This window comes from Ictalurus punctatus, chromosome 16 (genome assembly GCF_001660625.3).
Source record: "Ictalurus punctatus breed USDA103 chromosome 16, Coco_2.0, whole genome shotgun sequence".
Taxonomy (NCBI): domain Eukaryota; kingdom Metazoa; phylum Chordata; class Actinopteri; order Siluriformes; family Ictaluridae; genus Ictalurus; species Ictalurus punctatus.
In genome coordinates this window covers 5,931,046-5,953,139 of record NC_030431.2, presented here as the reverse complement: position 1 = coordinate 5,953,139, position 22,094 = coordinate 5,931,046, and the positions used below count along the sequence as shown (strand labels likewise).

The following is a 22,094-nucleotide window of genomic DNA, read 5'->3' as shown; positions in this document are numbered from 1 at the left end:
TAGTATGAGAGATGCACAAAAACAGAAGAAATCAGGATGGGGCACATACTTTTTCACAGCACTATATCATACTAGTTTCATAAAACAAAGGCAACCCGAGTAAACACAAAATACAGTTTTTCAAATGATAATGTTATTTATTAAAGCAAAAAAGTTATCTAATACCAACTGGGTCTGTGTGAAAATGTTTGTGCCCCCTAATTAATAATTCCCCAAATCTATGAAACTACATTCATAACAGGGTTCAGCTGGACTGGACACAACCAGGCCTGATTACTGCAAACCCTGTTCAATCAAATCAACACTTAAATACAACTTTTTCAACGGCATGAAGCTGGTTAAAAGGTCTTACCCAGTAACACACTGTGCCAAAGTTGTTAGGTGATTGAAATACATCAGTCTGGGAAGGGTTACAAAGCTATTTCAAAGGTTCTGGGACTCCAAAGAACCACAGTGAGAACCGTAATCTCCAAACGGAAAAACTCGGCACAGTAGTGAACCTTCCCAGAAGTGGCCGACCTTCCAAAATTCCTCCAAGAGCACAGCAACTACTCATCCAGGAAGTCTCAAAAGAGCCAAGGACAACATCAAAGGACCTACAGGCCTCTCTTGCATCAATAAAGTTCAATGTTCATGACGCCACTATCAGAAAGACACTGGGCAAAAATGGCCTCCATGGAAGAGTGGTTGCAGTTATTGCTGCTAAATTTGCCACAACCAGATTTTAAGTATAAGTTGGCAATTAGTTTTTCACATTAGTGATAGGTGTTGAATAACTTTTTTTTGCTTCAGTAAAATAAAGAAAGATTGTATTAGGTGTTTACTCATGTTGCCATTGTTTCTGTTATTTAGTTTGAAGATCTAAAACTATTTATTATGAGATGTACACACATTGAAGTACCTTGAAACACGCAGCATTACTCAGCATGTTGATGTTATATCCATGGAAACAGGAAGTCAGGGCGGGACATATTTGGTGGCCCCTCCCCCTTTTCAAACGGCCAAAAGCTTTTAGTCTACCTCACAGCCTAGGCTAAGCCTTACATGACATTATAGTACCATGGAAAACATGACCTTATAGTACCATGGAAAACCGCCGGTCATTACGCCGTGAGCTGGCACAAGTACTTCCTTCTTAACCAACTTACAATTTGGAAACGGAATCAAACGCATGCCTTCAAACAGCCAGAGACACATTTACAACCCATGCTTGCTGATACGATTTCTCTCGTTCAACAACGGCAACTTCGGCAGGGTGACTTTTATAATGTTGGGGGCGGGACACTTCAGATTATTGAGAGCATTTGATTGGACAGTAATTCTGGTGAGAAGCTGAAGTGCAGAATGATGTCATCAAAATTATTGATCCGTTAGTGGTGGTAGAGAGAGAGAGTAAATTTTGAATGTTGTCGTTGTTTTGGAGCACACTAGCTTAAAGATGATGGCTAACATTCACACTAAAAGCTACAAACTTCCATTTTGATTCCATGGGGACTTTAATATAACCATGTTCTTATTGTAGGCGAACACACACACGCGTACCTGCTTATTCAGGTTACATTAATACGTTCATGTGGGTTTGGCTGTATTTCACTTGAATAGTTATCAGGAGTGATGCCAAGTTCTCCACTGCTCTCTGTAGCAAGTACAACCCCGATTCCAAAAAATTTGGGACACTGTGTAAAATGTCAATAAAACCAGAATGCAAAGATCCTAAACCCATATGTTATTCACAATAGAACGTAGAGAACATATCAAATGTTTAAACTGAGGAAATGTACCATTTTAAGGAAGAAAAAAAAAAATAGTCATTTGGTATTTGAAAGAAATTTGAATTTTTCTTTTTAGTAACACTTACTGTTCCAGACTTGAGTTGAGTTCCCATCAAATTCAAAACTACCTTATTTTTTCGTTGAAATGGAACATTTCCTCAGTTTAAAGATGTGATATGTTTTCTATGTTCTATTGTGAATAACATATGGGTTTATGAGATTTGCAAATCATTGCGTTCTGTTTTTTTTTTTTTTTAATTTATTTATTTACATTTTACACAGTGCCCCAAACCCATGAAGCCATTCAGCAGAGCCAAGTATGAGACTAAAGGAATTTGGTGTGTGCATTCATGGATTTTTATCCATGGTCTGAACCGTTCACTTGGCAAAATATTTAAATGATATTTAAAACACTTGACGCTGATGAATGAAAACCATCACACTTCCCATAGAGTCCAGTCTAGTGCTATGAACCTGTTGCCCTTGTTCACTCGGATACCGTTATTGTTTTCGGTGCCTGGTGTGAGGAGCTAACTTACTATATGCTTATAAAATAAGCACCATCTTCATTGCTGACCTTTTTTTTTTTTTCCTTCTTTTCTCCTTCAGGTTACCAGTGATGGAAGCCGTTGCTCCTTCCGGAGACATGTCCCGGCCTCACAACATAGTGTCCGTCGTGCCCAACCGCTACGCACGATGGTTCACCATCAGCCACATCGAGTCCCAACAGTGTGAACTGGCCTCTACCATGCTCACTGCAGCCAAAGGTTAGACTCCGCCCATCCTGCATTAACACTGACTAGTACAGCCGCCAATCAAAAATCCAGGTTGACCATATTCTTGCTTTAAACAGAATTCCAGAAATTGTGCTGCATGGTTCACATTCACAAGTAAACTCTCAAAGCCATAAACCGGAAAGCAGGGGACTCTCCATTTGTATCAGGTCAACAGACCTCCAAATCCTCCATGCCCGCATACACGAACCGTGACGCTAGTGCTGACTCACTGTGATTATGCAGAAATATGTGTGCGTGTGCTGAACTGTCTGAGTGACAGGAGGTGGCTTTGTGGGCAAAGGACAGGAAAGAAAAGGGGCTTTCCATAGTCACCAGTCACTGCTTACATTCAGGCTAAAACGACAAGTCATTTGAAATTTAAATCGTAGAGTGGAATTCAAATTTGTTTCAGCCAGAGCTGCCTCATCTTTTTTTTCTTTCTTTCTTTCTTTTTCCTGCTTCATTGTGTCCTTTTACCCCTTGCCTTATCATCTTCGCAGTAACCGATACTGTTTTGGAAAGCGTTATCTTTAGTCCTGCTATTGCTTTCGAGCCGTTTCACTCTTTATTAGTGTCCCTGGGAAGTAAACGCTTTCTTTATGTCCAATTTGCTTTTAGGTGACGCTCGAAGGTTGGAAACAGTATTAGAATCCATCCAGAAGAACATCCACTCATCCTCGCACATCTTTAAACTGGCACAGGATGCCTTTAAAATCGCCACGCTCATGGACAGCCTCCCTGACATCACTCTGCTGAAAGTGTCCCTGGAGCTGGGCCTTCAGGTACATGCCCACTCACCCTCTCATGCCTCATGGCTTTTCACTTCTGCTTCTTTTTACCCCCCGCCCCCCACGAGATGTCAGTCATCACTCTCTTTCTCTCTCCAAAGGTCATGCGAATGACTCTTTCAACTTTGAACTGGCGAAGGCGAGAGATGGTACGATGGTTAGTCACTTGTGCCACAGAAGTTGGTAAGTTCTTGGTTATTTGGAGGTTTTCATGCCGTTGTTTTTAAATACGAGTTTATGCAGAGTAGGAAACTTGAGAACACGCCTACAATGTCACAAAACTACAATGTTTCGGTGCTTGGCTGGCGGAAAAGGGATTTCACAAACAAACAAACAATCGCGGTCTTTCTGTGACTGTTCTGTTTGTGCTGATCTATTTAGGTTACTTCGTCTTGTTGTTCCGTTTGTAGGATCTTCAACACCGTAGTTAAAGGAAACGCGTGATAACTCGGGGCTACGTCCACGTGAATCCGGATAGATCTGAAAACGCCACTTCCAAAAATTACGCGTGCGTAAAAAAAAAAAAAAACATGAGAAGAATAAAAATACAATCTGAAGGTTGTGCAAACTGGATCGCAAGCACCACAACTGCAGTACCAACCTCATACCTCATCCACCATGTTGTTTGTTTTGAGTTGAATGGGTCACACGACTGAAAATACATCATCGTTTTGGAAAAAGATGCGTTTTTAAATTTATCCGGATTAACGTGGACATTTTATCTTGAGATGTTTTCAGAAATATATGTTTTGTTTTTTCTTAATTAGCAACCACGTGTTCAGCTTTGTGCATTAGCGAAATCAGGTTTTTTTGTTTTTTTTAGGCGTGTACGCACTGGACAGTATCATGCAGAGCTGGTTTGCGTTGTTTACGCCGACGGAGGCGACCAGCATCGTGGCGACGGCGGTGCTGTCGAGCAGCACGGCAGCACGTCTACGCCTGGACGCCCGGCAGCAGGAGAAACTGGCGAGCAGTGCGCGGACGTTGGCGCTACAGTGCGCGGTCAAGGACCCGGCGAGCTGCGCGTTGTCTGCACTGACTCTGTGCGAGAAGGAGCCGGCGGCGTTCGAGACGGCCTACCAGATCGCCCTGGATGCCGCTCCGGCGGCCATGACGCACGCACAGCTCTTCACCATCGCACGCTACATGGAGCACCGGGGATATCCAGCACGTGCATACAAGCTGGCAACACTGGCCATGACTCATCTGAGCCTGGCCTATAACCAGGACACGCATCCGGCCATTAACGACGTGCTGTGGGCGTGCGCCTTGAGCCACTCTCTGGGTAAAAGCGAACTGGCCGCCATCATCCCGCTCGTTGTGAAGAGCGTCAAGTGCGCTACAGTGCTTTCGGACATTTTGCGGCGCTGCACGCTAGCCACGGTGCCAACTCCGCCTCTGCACGGGCGCCGAAATACCACGCCCAAGTTGATGTCGTTGGACAAGGCGCCTTTGCGCCAGTTACTGGACGCCACGATCGGAGCCTACATCAACACAACGCACTCACGACTCACGCACATCAGCCCACGGCACTACGGCGAGTTTATCGAGTTCCTGGGGAAAGCGCGTGACACTTTCCTCATGGCGCACGACGGCCACGTGCAGTTTGCACAGTTCATCGACAACCTGAAACAGATCTACAAGGGCAAGAAGAAACTCATGATGCTTGTGCGCGAGAGATTCGGTTGATAACCGGAAGGTCTCCCTTTCCTTTTACTTTCTTGTTTTGTTTTGTTTTTGGACTCGAGTCTCCCTCTTTCTAAACGAAAGCAACAAGAAGGAAAAAGCGGAACACAAACGAATAGAAAGAACATTAAAGCCACACCGGTATTATATGTACAGACTTTCTTTAGTTTGCGAGAGAAAAAAAAAGAGAAAAAAAAAAAGGAATAATCGTCACATTTGTGAAAGTTTTGTGTGTTTCCCTTTATTTGTATGGAAGTACGTGAGAGCGAACGGTAGCGAGAGAGAGAGAGAGCGAGAGAGGAAAGAAAAGAAACGTTTTGGTTTACACTGAGTATATGTTGTTCAGTGGCGAAAGCCCACATAGCACTCCAGATATGTCAACATTCACAGCCTCAAAGAGAAAGAAATATGGCTTTAAACCAAACAAAGCACCTCCATCCTAAGTGAAAAGTACCTCGTATGGCTCCAGCTTTACCCCCTTTCCCTTCCTAAATCCATTTAAACGTTATCAGTCTACTAAAGTGTTCAATACGAAGAAAAACAACGTTTAAAAAAAAAAAAAAAAAAACACAGTTTGGGACATTTTACTTTTTCATTTCCTTCTCTTTGGGTTTTTTGTTTTGTTTAGTTTAGTTTTTTTGTACCAGGCTCATTGTGTGGCTTTGCAGTGCTGTTCCTCCATACGCATGTCACATATACACAGATGCTCACAGAACCTCCTGAAAACCCTGCTGTGCTTGCGCTTGTGGAAACTTAGCGACTGTCGACATACATTCTCAGGGATTTCTCAAGAAAAAGAAAAGAAAAAAAAAAAAAGAGAAAAATGAACATGGGGAGGGGGGGGAGAAAGAAAGAAAGAATGAGAGCATTTTATTGTACTGTATATATGATAGTATATGTCTGAATATTGAAAAAAAAATGTATACATTAACTAATTTATAAAAGAATATTCTATGTAATGCAAAATACTTGAAGCTGCAGTACCTTGGTTTTTAAAAACGAAACATATCAGAGGGACTAAAAAAAAAAAGAAAAAAGCGCGCCTTTGCTTCAGGGGCTGGAATTGGGCAGTGAGCTTGGATGCTGGTACCTATGCAGAGCCACTTATCCAACTGCATGATCCACCTGGTATGTCGAAAACCGTGAACGGATTCGGTTTTGTATGTATATACAAACGTTTGTGTATCCAGAGAACAGCAGAACTGTACACGGCACCAGTGTTTATAGAGCGGCGAAGCCAGAGCAACAAGCCTTAGCATTAATAAAGGATAGAGAGAATGCAAGAATCACAGGCCCACGTGCCTCAAAAAAATCGCCTAGAAACGTAGATCCAGCAGAAACGGACTCTTAGTCATTTAACGTTGCGAGCAACCACACACACACACACACACACACACACACACACGTGCAGTTAAATTGGCTTGACCACATTCGTAATTTCTTTCCACTATCAACTCACAAAGAAGCTCCATGTTTATGCACAATAACGTGTACACGCCTGTTCTGCTGACATCTTGACTTTGTGCAGGACAGAAAGTTGCTGTGTAGGTCTGACTGTTCTGACATTTGTAATGCTTTTTTTATTTATTCTTTTTTTTTTTGGTAAACTTCTTGTGTTCCTCTAGAATTCCTCCAACAAGAACAGCCTTCTTTCTTGCCTTGTCTTAACGCTTTAAAATAACCAAACTGGAGTTCTAACTACCAAACCTGTTTCATTAAAATGAAAGCCAACCGACTTCGGTTCCAATTTTTAGTGTCTTTAATTTTAGCTTGAATGGTTCTGTACCTTGTGCTTTAAAAAGCCGTTTTCCTGTTTTATTTGGTGCAAAACATTGTCAAGTGTCTCTTGTTCCCTTCCTTAAAGGTATGTCTGTAGCTCTTTTTTTTTTTTTCTTTTTTTTTTTTTTTTTTTGATTGTTTAGAAACAGAAATATGTTCATTTTATTTATTATAAAAGGTAAACGATTGTACTTCATCACCCGTGTCAACATGCTCATGAAGTTGAATTTAAGATTTGATACACCGATATCGATTTATTTATGTAACTAAATCACTGTTTTATAAACTTGTTAATGATTCAACTTTTTCGTTTTTGTTTTTGTTTTAATTAAAATTAGTTTTTTGAGAGGAACAAATGGTCTGATGTCATCTGTTTCTCCCCCGACATCAGCCAAAGGATGCGTTTGTATTATTATAATCGTGCCCATAAGGATAGACAACCTGTCTGAGGAACATACCCATAAAACTTCTTTTAAAGTGAACGGTAATCTATCGCTGTCTGTGATCATGTAACAAATACTCAGTATTTCCTAATTAGCACACTGTTGAATTCTCAATTCTGATTTGTCAGAAGGTATTAAATAATTTCCTAGAGCTAATCTTTACAGGTTTACACTTGGGTCCATAAGTATTTGGACAGTGCCGGTTTGGCCTCTGTAGAGCACCACGATGGGTTTGAAATGAAGCAGATTGTGACTGAAGTGTAGACTTTCACTTTTAAGTCAAGGGGTTTTAGCTAAAATAGTGCATTTAACCGTTTAGGAATTACAGCCATCTATACAGAGTCCTTCCAGTAATTGGACAATTGACTCCTAAGCAGTGGGGCCTGTTTCCTCATTATTTCATGACACATTAAGGAGACCACACAATAAGGTCTGGAGTTGATTCCAAGTGTTGAATTTGGTAGCTGTTCATGGGAACTCTCAATATGCATTATGTCACATTACACTTACGGAATTTAGCAGACGCTCTTAGCCAGAGCGACTTACATTTATTTTGTTTATACATCTGAGCAGTTGAGGGTTAAGAGCCCAACAGTGGCAGTTTGGCGGTGATAGGGTTTGAACTCATGAGCTTCTGACTAGTAGACCAAAACCTTAACCACAGAGCTACCACTGCAACCTACATGCGGTCCAAAGAGGTGTCGATGCAAGTGAAGCTGGCCATCATTACGCTGAAAAAACAAAACAGACCTATCGGAGAGATAGCTTCAACAATTTGGTACATTCTTAAAAAGAAGGAATTCACTGGCGAGCTCAGTAACACCAAGAGGCCTGGATGGATGCTTAATTCTTTCCTTGGTGAAGAAAACCCCCTCTGGCCAAGTCAAGAACACTTTGGAGGAAGTAGGCGTGTCTTTGTCAAAGTCTACAATCAAGCGACACCTTCATGAATGTGAATACAGATACCTCAAGATAAAACCCACTGGTCACACTCAAGAACAGAAAGGCTAGATTAGACTAGAAAACATATGAAGAAGAGCCTGCCCAGCTCTGGAACAAGATTCTTTGGCCAGATGAAACCAAGATTAACTTGTACCAGAATGATGGGAAGAGTAGGGTGTGGAGAAGGAAAGGAAGGGATCATGAGTCAAAGGAAGTGTTATGGCATGGGCATGTATGGCTGTCGATGGAACTGGGTCACTGGTGTTTATTGATGATGTGACTGCTGATAGAAGTAGCAGGATGATTTCTGAAGTGTATAGAGCTATACCATCACGGACAGCGCTTCATAGTACAGATGGACAATGTCTCAAAAAATACCACGAAAGCGACCCAAGAGCTTCTTAAGGAAAAGAAACGAAATGTTCTTAAATACCCAAGTCGGTCACCTTTCACTTACTGTAGGCAGAAAGACCCACAAACAAGATGCAAATGAAGCTGGCTGCAGTAAAGACCTGACCAATCATCTCAAGGGCGAAAAACTCAGCATTTGGTGATGTCTGTGGGTTCCAGACTTCAGGCAGTCATTGACTGCAAAGGATTGGCATCCAAGTATTAAAAATAATCCTTATAGTTATAATTGTTCCAATTGGTCCGATTACTTTTGAGCCTGTGTTTTTAAAAAAAAAAAAAATGGCTGCAATTCCTAAAGGTTTAATGCAATATTGTTGTTAAACCTCTTGAATTAAACCTGAAAGCACTTCAATCCCATCTAGATCGCTTCATTCCAGATCCATTGTGGTGACGACTGCGTTGCTGTCCAAATACTTATGGACCCAAACGTATATCCGCGCGCTCATTCCAATAGGTTACGACTCATTCACAAGGGCTTGTACACTTGTATGTATAACAGTAAGTGGATTTTTTTTACGTATAGCTGTATGAACGAAGACTTCCGTCAGTCTTAGCACTTTTAGGTAAAGCTGGAAAAAGGAAAATGTCGTCTCTACTGAAGGCTAAGAGCAATCCTCAGCAGTAAGCCCATGATTATAAATCCATAAATCAATAAATCCTGTTATTTGAAATCATTTATGACATGCTCTGTAATGGCAGTGTTATTTATGATCAATTGAAAGTGCAGCTAGATACACAGAGTTGGTATTTTATTGCGCTATATACACCCATGTACACTCATTTTATCAGGTACATCTACCACACTTACTTACTTTGGTATGTAACTACAAAATTATTGCCTGTAGCCTGTGTGTTACTCTATTTCCATGTCAGTTTCTGCTCAGTGGTGGTTCTGTAGTGTGGGTGTTTAAAGTAATGCTTGTATCTGTTCAGTGCTCCAAATATTCCTCTCTGTATTCAGATATAAACCCAAAGTGGGTGTGGCCTAAACAGGAAGATTATTTTCCCTGTGAAATATGCACACCTTTTTTTTTAAACCCATTGTATGTTTGTACCTGCCTACAATATCCATCCATCCATCCATCCATCTTCTACCGCTTACTCCTTTCCAGGGTCACGGGGAACCTGGAGCCTATCCCAGGGAGCATCGGGCACGAGGCGGGGTACACCCTGGGCAGGGTGCCAACTGCCTACAATATGTGCTCACAAGTTTAGTTGAGTCTGTTTCCCAAAACAGAAACAAACTAGTAGCATAATTAAAACCTCTGTGACCCTGACCAGGTAGTTACTAAGGATGAATGAATGAACGCTGTAAATGCTTCGTTCTCATTCGTGTTGACGAACGTGGTCTTCCTTTGTCCCCCCTGCTTCATATCTGACCGCTCGCTTGTCCCCGCATTAAAGTAAAAAACCTCTCGCTTGTGTTGCGTTGAATAGTGTGCCTCCTAAACGTATTTGCATTTATTATTTGTTCATTCTGAATAACGTGCTCCTATTTGGTTAGGTCATATTGGTTTCTGAAATAGGAGACGCTGCAGGGTGTCTTGGTTCCAGTCCTGTGGACTCACTGTTCTTCACAGTTTCAAGTGTTTCCTGCACTAACACCCCCGATACAGATCGTCAAGTCTGTCATGTGCTGGAGCAAGTGTGTCAGTGTAGGAAGAAACTGCAGCACCGTGAATCGCTAGGACTGGAGTGGAGATCACCGTCCCTTCTGTATTCTGTCCCCACTCTATTTTGGAAATCAGCTATTTTATAGTCGTATTTGAAAGCGCGGTGGGAAAATATCCACTGCAATCAGTAGTGAATAGGTACGGAATGGACATAATGCACTGGTTGAAGATGACTAATACAATGAATAGGGTGTAGTTTGCACTGATGGCGGCCAGGCGATAAAATGGTGTTTATGTGACAGAATAGCACCACTTTCCTAGAATGATGAGCGCACCATGTAGCGTATGAAATCGTATGCTTCACAAACCCCATTTCCTGTATTAGTGTGCTACATAGTGCTACTGAAGCTCTGATTAGTGAGTAGGGAGTCATTTCAATTATAGTGCTTGTTTCTTCAAGCCTGTAGCTCAGAGACCCTGAGTTGCTTATTTTCAAGTAATGGACTCTGAAGAAACTTAAATGAACACATCCTTTTGAACAAGACCCTTTGTCCTACATGTAATCACAGTAAACAATATAAATGAAGGCACAAAGCTGAGAAAAACCACACAGACACTTATGTTGCAGATAATGAATGTACAATCGGTATAATGTAGAACCCTATAAAGGTTTCCCCATCAGGGTGCAGATTCTAAGTAGACCCCCCCTTAGGAAACAAAGACCACCTTAACTATCCAAATGAATCTTGCCTAGCTTCACAATTGTAATTGCAGAATAACTTTGTTGGTCCAAATCTGCAGCCTATCCACTATGTAGTGCACTATTTTTAAGAGTTTTGTAGCCATGCCTGAGAGCATAGCGGATCCAAACGAATGAAATTCCACGATGACCATTGGACCATTGCGTAATGTCCAAACGAGGAACCGTGAAGTTACAGAATATACATCTTATGTGGTGCCTTTGGTAGGAAATAGGCAGTAATGGTTCATCTGTAGGCTGGTTCATAAGTGCGCTGGATATTCTACACTATGCCTACAAAATTCTCAAAACACTTCACTTCAGTTTGACTCTTGAGGAAGATTCTGTGTGGAACTCTACCTACAACAGAGGAACCTCCCCTTACCCCCTTTATTTCAAGATGTCTTGATAGAACCCATACTATTCATGCACAAAACTGGGACATAAAAATGACTTTAAAATGACTAAAAGGTCTCAGTGTGTGGAGTAATGTGGAGACGACATCTGCAAGGGTTGCATGAAGATGTCACCACCGTCGCGAGCTTACAAAAGTGCATACGCTCTGCAATTTCGAACCGGTGTTACGTACATATGCTCCGGTACTCCAGGTGGCATTATTAAAATTTCATGACTACAGAAAGAAAATTGTTGCTCCTCAAAGTCACCTGTCGTGGAATGAACTGGGTTGGAAACGTCTCGCTTGCAGGACACGACAAACAAAGCCTCACAACATCCATCCGTTATGCAATTACGTCAATCTGTCTGTGAAAGCAGTAACTACACTACCTAGACATGAATTCTAGCATCTGTGACAACACGTTCATGCTTTCCCAACACCTAATTTAAACTTCTGTTAATCATCAGCCATAAAGCCCTGGCATAAGCAGCAGTATTACAGTATTACAGCTTAGGGTTATCATCCAACCATAGATTTCTTAGAACTTACACTCTTTTAAACCTGCCATCTGCATCTAGCAGACAACAATCACCCATTTTGTCTCAACTAAATAAAAAAATGAAATAAAAAAGAAGGAGGAACTGGGAAAAAGGCCGCAGTGGAAGATTATGCGAGCACCATTGCCCTTTATATTTGGAGTGGAAAGATAAGGTTGGCAACACTTAAAACGACAGAAACACTTCAACCTCTTACCTCTGAAGAACCTCTCATGGTCAACGTTTTTATGGCTACCTTCCTGGCATTAACAGTCCAAGGGTTGAGACTATTCATGTGTCAAGAAGGTGGTTTTTAAATACTGCAGGATGAAGGCTGAATTTAGTTTCCCATGTTCACACACAGATAAGGAGGTGAAATACGTACATGTTTTATTACTCAACTTGATGCTTTTGGCATGAAATCTACAAGAGTTTGAGAGGGAGGATTGTACCAATGCGGATATTTAAAAAAAAATCTTGGCATTTATGATTAGATCAAAGATGCTAGATATAATAATATTTCTTAGCAGTGTAGCAGACAGATGGGCCACAGTCTTGTGCTAACCACCATTTCACTCCTACCCTGAGAGCTCATGGGTATTCCAAGATGGAGCACTTTGCCCACACCACCAGTCCCTCAATACTTTTGGAAGAACAAACAGTAATAGCCTCAGGGATAATACCCATAAACCAGCCGAGGCCTGTGCACTCAGCTTGTGCCAAAGTACAGCAAAGCTGTTTGAGAGAAGACAGGCAAGTGCTTGAATGTGACACTGATAAATTTTCTTTCTCTGCTAACATTTGAGCAGATAATTCAATCTTGCACAAAAGCAAACAAAGTGCCTTAGTTACAACAAAGGTTTATATACAAAGAAGAAATATGTAGCGTAGATATTAGTGGAAAGTTTCTGGTGAGGTGTCTTTGGGATTTAAGATAATCTATGTAACCTGTATATATATATATATATATATATATATATATATATATATATATATATATATATATATATATATATATATATATACACACACACACACACACACACACACACACACACACACACACACGTACACATATACATATACACTCACACAGAGTTGCAATCATAATTATTCAACCCCCACTGCAAACCAGGTTTATTGTCAAAATCTACAGACTTTCAGCTGTTTGCAATGAACAAATCAAACAAAAGCAATTGAAAAAGTTCAACACAACGAATGCTTCAAGTGGTTTCCCCAAATTCAACTGAAAAGGAAACTTCTAATGATTTCTCCAGTCTCAAAATTATTCAACCCCCCGAATAGAATCCCTCACCACAGCACAAATATAATAACAGGTGTTGTCTCAAGCACATCTGAGGCAACTAATCAAGGGCTTCATTAGTTGCACCAGGTGTGCTTGAGCTGGAACACATGAAATACCTGAACTGGCTAAGGGGAGAAAATATATGAAATACCTGAACAGGGCAGAAAAATGAAGCTATCAACGGCTACAACCAGATTTCTGAGAAGGCAGGTTGTGAAAAACCCTCGAGTGACTGCAGAAGACTTGCAGCAAGACTTGGTAGCAACAGGCTCTGAGGTTTCAGTGAGCACAGTAAGGCACGTACTAAACGCAGAAGGTTACCATGCCAGAACTCCAAGACGTACACCACTACTGACCCAAAAGCACAAGAAAACTCGGCTCAAGGTCATATAAATAAGCCACAGAAGTTTTGGGGTTCTGTTCTGTGGAGCGATGAAACAAAACTGGAACTTTTCGGCATGATGGATCAGCGGTACGTCTGGAGGAAGAAGAATGAAGAACACTCTGTACACAGTCAAGCATGGTGGAGGCTCGGTGATGCTCTGGGGCTGCTTTGCATCCTCTGGCCCTGGAACCTGCAGCGTGTGGAAGGCAAGACGGATTCATTGAAGTATCAGGAAATCCTAGGTGAAAACGTCATGCCCTCTGTGAGGAATCTGAAGCTTGGGCGTCATTGGACCGGCCAACAGGACAATGATCCCAAGCATACCTCAAAATCCACCAAGGCTTGGATGCAGGAGAAGTCCTGGAAGATTCTACAGGGCCATCACAGTCACCTGACATGAACCCCATAGAAAATCTCCGGTGGGACTTGAAGGAGGTTGCAGCACGCAAACCCAAGAATCTCGTTTGCAGCAGGTCATAACAGGAAAAGCGTGCTCTACTAAGCACTAAAGATGCTTGCAATGAAGGGGTTGAATAATAAGTTATTATAATTATAAGTCGTTATAATTATATCTTTATAAGTTGCATTTTCAGTTGAATTTGGGGAAACCACTTGAAGCGTTCGCTGTGTTCAACTTTTTCAATCGCTTTTGTTTGATTTGTTCATTGCAATTAATAAACCTGATTTGCAATCGGGGTTGAATAATTTTGATTGCAACTGTGTGTGTGTGTGTGTATATGTGTGTGTGTATATATAGGAACAGAGGAACAGCAAGAGGACAGATGTATATAAACTTACGCAACACAAATTTTCATACAAAGGCTACTAATTATACCTTTAATTCTCACGAAGCCTTTTAGTCAATAATCCTCCTGTATTACGATAAATTCCATTAGAAACTCACAAACACGGAACAACTACAAACATATATGTGATAGCTATATTATTTGCAGGAAGGACAACAGGAACAACATTAAAGGCAACTCTAAAAGGATTTTAAAGTTTGATGGGGTGTTCTTTAATAAATAAAACTTTTTCTAACCAAACATGAACTACAAACAACCAAACAACTATAAACACTTCTAAACCATGCAGCATTCTTTCTTTTACATTCTATCATCCCTGTCATCTTGATAAACTAAAGCGACTGTTTAGAAAAGATACACTATCTGTTCGGTGTAACAGGCCATGCCGTGCACTTCCTCCGGTGCAGGAAATGCTGGTTGTAAAAGTCACCTGGTGACAAGCCCTGCAAGCACAGACCATTAGTTCTCAGCAATGGCAAACTTTGATCCTTTATCACAGAAGCCCAGACTGTGAACTCCCTACAATTACCACAGGTCCTGCTCAGCTAGACAGGCCCTCTCTCGGCTTTAACAGGAAGATCAAGAACTGCAAAAAAAAAAAAAAAAAAGCAACTAAAGCCAATGCAGTCTGGAGCACCAAAACCCACAGCGCTGGCATTCACACAAACCCTACCACAAACCCAGTCTAAATATAAACATTATTCTCTTACAGTGACATGGTTTTTGGTTCACAATCAAGTCTCTGGCACTCTGAACCATGCAGTAAATCCTGCGACCCAAAGCTCTGGTTTTATGCTGCCTGGCCTTCACTTAGTTGGCTGGGCTTATTCCAAGCTTTGCTTTGCCAATGTGAACACAGATGAGAGGAAACATCTGGTTTCAGAGACATGCCTGAAGTAAGTCTAGGCACAGCATTACAAAAAAAAGCCACTGGCAACAAAAAAAAAGCCATGGCGCTACGACAGTTTGAAATGGGATTTCTGAGGTTAAGTGGTGAAATTCACTAGCAATGTGGAAAAATTAAGAGGAGGTTGGTTGATAAAGCTGCTTGGAGGACATAATGGAAGCTTTGCTGCCGTCTTTTGTAGTTTTATGATGAAATTAGCTACTTAGCTACTGCCATACTGGCACTGATTATTACTTTGTATACTTCAATCCAGCTGGAAACTTTCCGTACGGCTCGATCCATTCTTCCTGACCTACAATGCAGTAAATACAGCAGGTTTTCAGTTGAAACCTGAAATGTCCACAGTGCTTCTGTCATTAAAAGTGGTCTCTAAAATGCCACACTGCTAAACTGGGTATGAAGATAAGTCCTGGCAATTAATAGGCTTTATGGTTAACCAATTGGGACACTGTTTGTCCTTTTTCTGAATACAAGCACTTCAATATGAGAGCTTACAAAAGGACCTTATGAACTCTCACATTTTCTGAGCTGCTTTTTTAATTAGGCATGGTTTAGTGTTTCATGACCTGTGCAAATCAATGTTAGTCATTTCTTGTGCCTTTTGAGGATTTTAATTTGTCTATTAAGCACTGCTCGGACTCTAGCTATATAATATATCTATAATATATCTATACAATATATCAGACAATATATCTACCCTAACACAAGCGACTAACATAAGTAGGTCAAAATACCAGAATAAGCGCTGTAGGCCTTCTATTTTGACAGCTTCTACTGAGTACGGTAAACAGTGGCATAAATGTGGCATTAAGTATGTCAGTATGTGTGTTGCATTTTTAACTTTGCTTTTTTTAATGACCCTTTTGACATCACATCACAATTTGTAACGGTGCAGTTATGAGGGAGGAATTTTCTATAACAACAGCTCTAACAGTAGGTCTAACTGCAAATGTACTGTAAATGCGCTCATTCTACGACGTTATCTTTTCCATAGTAACAACTTACACAGGGGCTTGTATGACAGGTGCCATGTATGGAAGGAGTCTCCAGTGTCAGCGCTTTGTAACAGTCAGAAGTAAAGTCTTTAGGCCTGATTTCTATGTAACATAAGCTGTATATTGTTTGTCTTATTAACTTCAAGAGAGGAAAAAAAGGTTTGGTCTGCCTTAGCAGATTTAGTTAACCATTTTAAGAAGAAGTACCAGAAATAAGCTACTGGACACTCGTTAAAAATGTGGATTTACAAATTTAGCCAAACTCCAAATGTGCTACAAATAAAAAATGTCTGATTATATATTTTTTTAGCAACGTAATAAGTATTAATCAAAATTATGCTTAGCTAGCTTTTAGAACGACATCGTGGCTTATGGTTTGTGTTTGTGTATGGTTTGTAATGGCCAGAAAATACTGCAAAAAAGAAGAATAACAATTCAAGAAAGTGGTGGCCATTTTGGTACATTTGGTCAGGTAAAGAAAATGCTGACTGGCTTCTACATTGTGGGTTGTTTGGGGGGGGGGGGGGGGGGGGGGGTTGGGGGGGTAGGTTGGGGGTTAAAGCCCAGCATACATGTAGCATTTTGATTATTTTGGAAAATCTATTTATTTAGGCCTTAAATGGTATAACGCTATTAAAATGGCTCTCAAAAGACGGTATTTATTGTTAACCCAAGGAAAATGTTAGCTAGTATAGGAATAAACATATCACATAGCTGATATCCAAATTAGTTCCACTTCCATAACATTCTCAAATCATGTGTGTTCTCCTTTCAAATGTTCGTCACAGGGAGCAAAACACTTTAGTAGTGAGCACAGAGGAGAACTATGAATAGATCTATTGAGGGGCTGCTTAGACTGTAAGACCGTAATACCACATCTGAGAGGACAAACAATGCTTGCTAGCAAAAACACTTAAATGCTTTAAGCTCACTAGTTAACTGTTTGGCTAGTCAGCCACCCTCAGTACTTACTGGAAGCAAGCTCTATAGCACGCATGCTCTCTCTCTCTCTCTCTCAGTAGGTAGCCACCTAACATATTTTTTTTTGTTGTTGTTGCTTGTTTCTAGTTATATAAGCCCTCATGGAATTGGCTGATGACTGTGCTTAATGTTTAACGTAGCAAACTTAAATAGATTTCAGTGAAGTTGTGCAGTAGACTGATGGCTTCAAAGCTAACCTGGATAAATGTACCATGCCAAAATTTGTTAGAAATGCACAGGTCCCATTAGGATGATGTGTGTGGCAGCGTGGGAAAACCCTTCACACAGTGGCATTCTGAAAACTACAGACTTTCCTGAACAGAGACACGCTTCTGTTTGGCATGTTTCTCAACCACATGTAAGGTTCTGACATTTTAAAACCTGGGGTTACCTCAAAAAATGAAAATTTCAAAGCAACTGCTGCGCAAGAGCATCGCTGACATTTTGACAAGCGATATCTGATTACAAACTGAAATGATTTGGCAGGAAGAAAGCCAAGGCAAGAATTCAAAGTATTTAAAAACTTTTTCACATTGTTTTGGTGGAATATACAGTCCCCTCTGAAACTACTGGAACGTTCCCTTTCCTGATATTTATATGTAGAAGTGTTAAATGACAGAACACAGCACATTTTGTATCAAAACACCCAATTTGTAGGCGAGCAAAAATCTTGGACATGTGACGGTGACCCAGGTGTTTCCTGTTATATTGATTGTTTAAACAATAAACAAACTCTGAACATCTACTCTTGGTTTTAGCCTTAAGTTTCACCTGTGAAGCCTGCATTTGTCGTTAAAAAGGATAAACCAACATGAAGATCAGAGAGCTGTCTATGGGAGAAAAGCAAGACATTTTGAATCTGAGAAAAGAGGGAAAATAAACCATTGCATAAATATTATGAGGTTGCGGTAAACTGACATTTATTGATGTCAGTGAGTCACAGGCTTGATGCAGTTATTGCAAGCAAGGGATTTGCAACCAAATATTAAGTGCTATTTACTTTCATTTACTTCAAGACTTATCTGTTCCTATACTTTTCCTCGCCTAAAAATTGGGTGGTCTGATACAAACATTTCTATGTTCTATGTTGTTTAACACGTCTAGATGTAAAAACCAGGAAATAAAAGCTGAAATCCTAAACTCTCATGCCCAAATCTCAAACCCAAATGCCTTTGGTGTACAGCACAAACAAATGAATTGGTCTTGCCGTTCCAATAGTTTCAGAGGGGACCGTATATATGATTTCTCAAAGCTGAGTTGTCAAAGTCAAAAACTCCAAGTTTGTTCCAGCTTTTTGAATTTTTAAAAATATTTTCTTTCAGGTATTTTCCAGAATTCATCCACAGTGACATCTGAAGGGTTTTCCCAGACCACCACCACACATACATACATGCCTTACAGGATGTTTGTCCATCCAAGTACAGCACGAGAGTGAATGTGCACTTTAAAAAGCCGTTTAATTGGCAGCTACCATTAATTCATTTTATGCTTTCAAGGATGATGCAAAGTGAATTGAGGAAATGCGGCCACAGCCTGATCAGCAAGCAATATGTGAAAGCTTGTGCATTTTGTATTTGTGATAAGGTTTTACAGAGAAATAGCATTTAAAATGTCTCCTAATGGTCAACGAACATTAAAAGGAGTTGATGCTTCTACAAAATATTACAGGTGGGTGTCTGGGCAGACAAAGTGTAATAGCGTAACACTGAAAACTATGACTGCCGCTTCTTTGATAGAGCAGAAGACCCATAAACACAGCTTATAATTGATTCAAGCCAGAACGATATGGAAATTTAACACATACTAAATGCTATAATGATTCCTGTTTTTTCTGGGTGGCTGTCACAGTTTGGTGTGCCATTTGCATAGGTCCACAAAGGGTCTTCTTTGTTTTAATGAGTTTTATTAACCTATGCATGCAGAGTCAGCAAGAGTGAAAAACTGAGTCTAATAATAATAATAATAATATCATTATTTTTCAAATGTGCACTAATAGAAGTATGTTGTGTAGTGGAATTAGCAGGGTGCACAAACATATGGGGGATTCAATCTGAGTTTACTGTATGGCGCAGTCAGTTTACATGCGTGGTGTTACCTGGAGAGAAGAGTGTATCTTGGAGAGAAAGTGCTCGTAGAAATCTCAATCTGCGCCCCAGGGCTGAAGTTAAGAGCATAAGCAAAAGGCACCCACGTGTTTTTACTGCCAAAACGATCCTTTTTCAGTCATCACAAATAGATAATACACTGAAAAGTTCTCCCACATCACCCCATACACAGCCAAAAAAACAGACCAGCCCAATCCTAGCTGAAGGCACTTATCAAACCCCCACACTGCACCACATTCCCTTTGAGACTCTAGCACGATTCGACTTGACCCGCCATCTCTCAAGACAAACGGAGGACACGCATCAAGACTGTTCTCCGTCCTGGCTCTCAGGTGGTAGAGTGAACTTCTCCCGGCTGTCTGAACACCCGAGTCACTAGCCAAGTTTCCATCCACTTTTTGTGCTTAAAATTATTATTATTATTTAAAAATTTGCTCTCTCCCACCTGTTTCCATCCAATTGGACTTTTACCGATAAAATAGTGCGCGTGATGATTTCATCCTGTTGAATATGTTGTGGTGTAGCGCAAGTGAAATCTGCCTTTGTGTGTTCCATCAGCTGTAGCGGTAAACATTTCAAATCCAAAGTCCATATTCACTGAGCATTAGTAATAATATATTTTATTTTAATTGTTTTGTTGCTCTAACAACTCGCACTAACCAATTTGAACTAGCATGAGGTTACGTTTTTGATGAAGACTACAAAGTGTGTGTATAAGTCGCTCTGGATAAGGGCCAAACGCTGTAAATGTAAATGGGGGGGGGGGGGGGGGGGGGCATGTCAAGGCCATTGTATCAAGATCGCCAAGTTCTTTATGGTCAATGCAACCTTGTCCCGATACATATCTGCGAAAATAAATCTCAAGTGCCCTACGAGATCATGAACTGGCCCTGCAGGTGAAAAAAAAATGTCCGGTCTCCTCATGTTCCTCAACGAGAACAATTTCACAGTGTTTCTTCCAGATGAGTATTTCTGTCAGCAGCCTGAATTCCTCATGAAAAATGAACAAACCGGTTTTAACTGTATGCCTATACTACCGAACATATTCTGCTCATTCAGTTGTACAGTTTCAATCCTGCCACATTCAAGCACTTAAAATATAAACAAGGCCTTTGCGGGTCTTACATCTGAAATATCTATCGGCATCTGATACGGTGCACAAGGGTATTTGTGACCTTTTCCCTACAGATGAAAGGCCCAAGTCAGTCTTTCATCTGACGTAACACGGCTCCTAAGATTTGAAGTTGCTGTCAGGTCTTTTCTTTTTTTTGAATCTCTGATGGCTAGAGTAACACCCATTTGTGAACTTTAAAGGTGATTCAAAATGTCACATGGAATAAAGTTTTCATAAATGTCATTACTAAACATAACATATATATATATATATTTAGTTTATTTTAAACCGACAGTATGTCATAAGTATGATTAAACAATGCAGTTTGATTTTTGAAGGCACACTGAGACAGAAAGCTGTTATTACATTTCAGGGATGAATCTTTTTTTTTTTTTTTTAACTTTCAGATGGGAATGAACTCGAAGGAACGGTGACATTCAGTCAAACATTAAATGACGGTTTGTCTTCTATTATGAAGCCATTATAATTGAGCTTCCTAACACACGGTCTTATCATAGGCATAAAATGATTACACATACACACAGGCACTTTATTTTACATCAAGAGTTTCAAAGCCGTAATCATGTGTCTTTTCCAAATAGGGGGCAGTAAATGGAAAATACGCGCTGGCTGTTAATTAGTGTTTACATGCAAAACAAAATATACGTACAGTTCTGCTGTTTGTCCCTTCTTGTACACGTGCTCTGTTTACTTCTAGTTGTTCCTCCGATGGCATTTTGAAATATCAATTATTGAGAAAGTCATCCAGCTCATCCATGTTTATTACACCCGCGACAGTATTTCCTGTGTGTGTTCTCAATCACTGCTGATGGATGAGTCAGTGCATTAACTGTAATCACTTTAGTGTCAATAGCTATGTGTCTATCCACGTACTGCATTTTTATATGCGAGTTTTGGGTTTTCGCATAAAAGAAGCCGGGTGGAAACCCCAGATACGAATAAAATGTCCAAAATGCGCATAAAACACGTATGCACTCAACTGAGGATCGTTTTTTTATTATTATTCAGTGAGTAAACTTAAACTACGATGGAATCATATTTACTGAATAAACTCCTCGGTGTGCATCAAAAAGAGTCATGTGACTTTTCCTACACAAATCATATGGAGTTTGGTTTGTGATAGAGTTTCATCGGTAATTTATTGTATTGGAAATAAAGAGCCACGGTGGCTTTCCAGGTTGCAACAACTTCCATGTGTGTCGAAACTTTGCACCAGTTTCCCCAGAAGTGACGATTTTGTTCTTTTGATTTGTTTTATGAGATATTACAATTTTTCACGCAAGTTAAAATTCGCAACTTGGCTACAGATGTGTGAATCTACAGTCTGGGCTAGAAAGAAACCAGCCCCAGCCTCTACTTTATACAATTCTTACAGTTCAATTCTGTTATTAATTCCACAAAAGTTTTTTGGGGGTATTTTTTTAAAGCCATTTATTAACAGCAAATAAGACGATGTGGATGTCAAAAATCCAGGCTTTTTTTTTTTTTTTTGCATTTTTACTTTGAAAGAGAGGGAAAGCTTAGCCATGCTAGCCCATCTACACCAGGCGGCCTGCTTCCAACTCAATCCACTTTTAAAAGCTTTGAGCTTC

General features: G+C 40.4%; 1 protein-coding gene and 1 long non-coding RNA gene across 3 annotated transcripts in view; one reads left to right on the top strand and one right to left on the bottom strand.

The window, feature by feature from the left end:
* zswim6 (zinc finger, SWIM-type containing 6) overlaps positions 1–5,846 on the top strand; it is a 66,048-nt gene extending 60,202 nt beyond the window's left edge. For both annotated transcript variants that reach the window (XM_017489556.3, XM_017489555.3), the window contains exons 11-14: positions 2,382–2,539; positions 3,167–3,330; positions 3,438–3,519; positions 4,160–5,846. In XM_017489556.3, coding sequence (XP_017345045.1) covers positions 2,382–2,539; positions 3,167–3,330; positions 3,438–3,519; positions 4,160–5,025 — 1,270 coding nt within the window. In that variant the 3' untranslated portion in view covers positions 5,026–5,846. The remainder of the gene's footprint in view (positions 1–2,381; positions 2,540–3,166; positions 3,331–3,437; positions 3,520–4,159) is intronic.
* The window catches only part of LOC128635181 (uncharacterized), a 69,907-nt gene that overhangs the window by 6,512 nt on the left and 41,301 nt on the right, over positions 1–22,094 (bottom strand). The gene's annotated exons all lie outside the window — the stretch shown is intronic.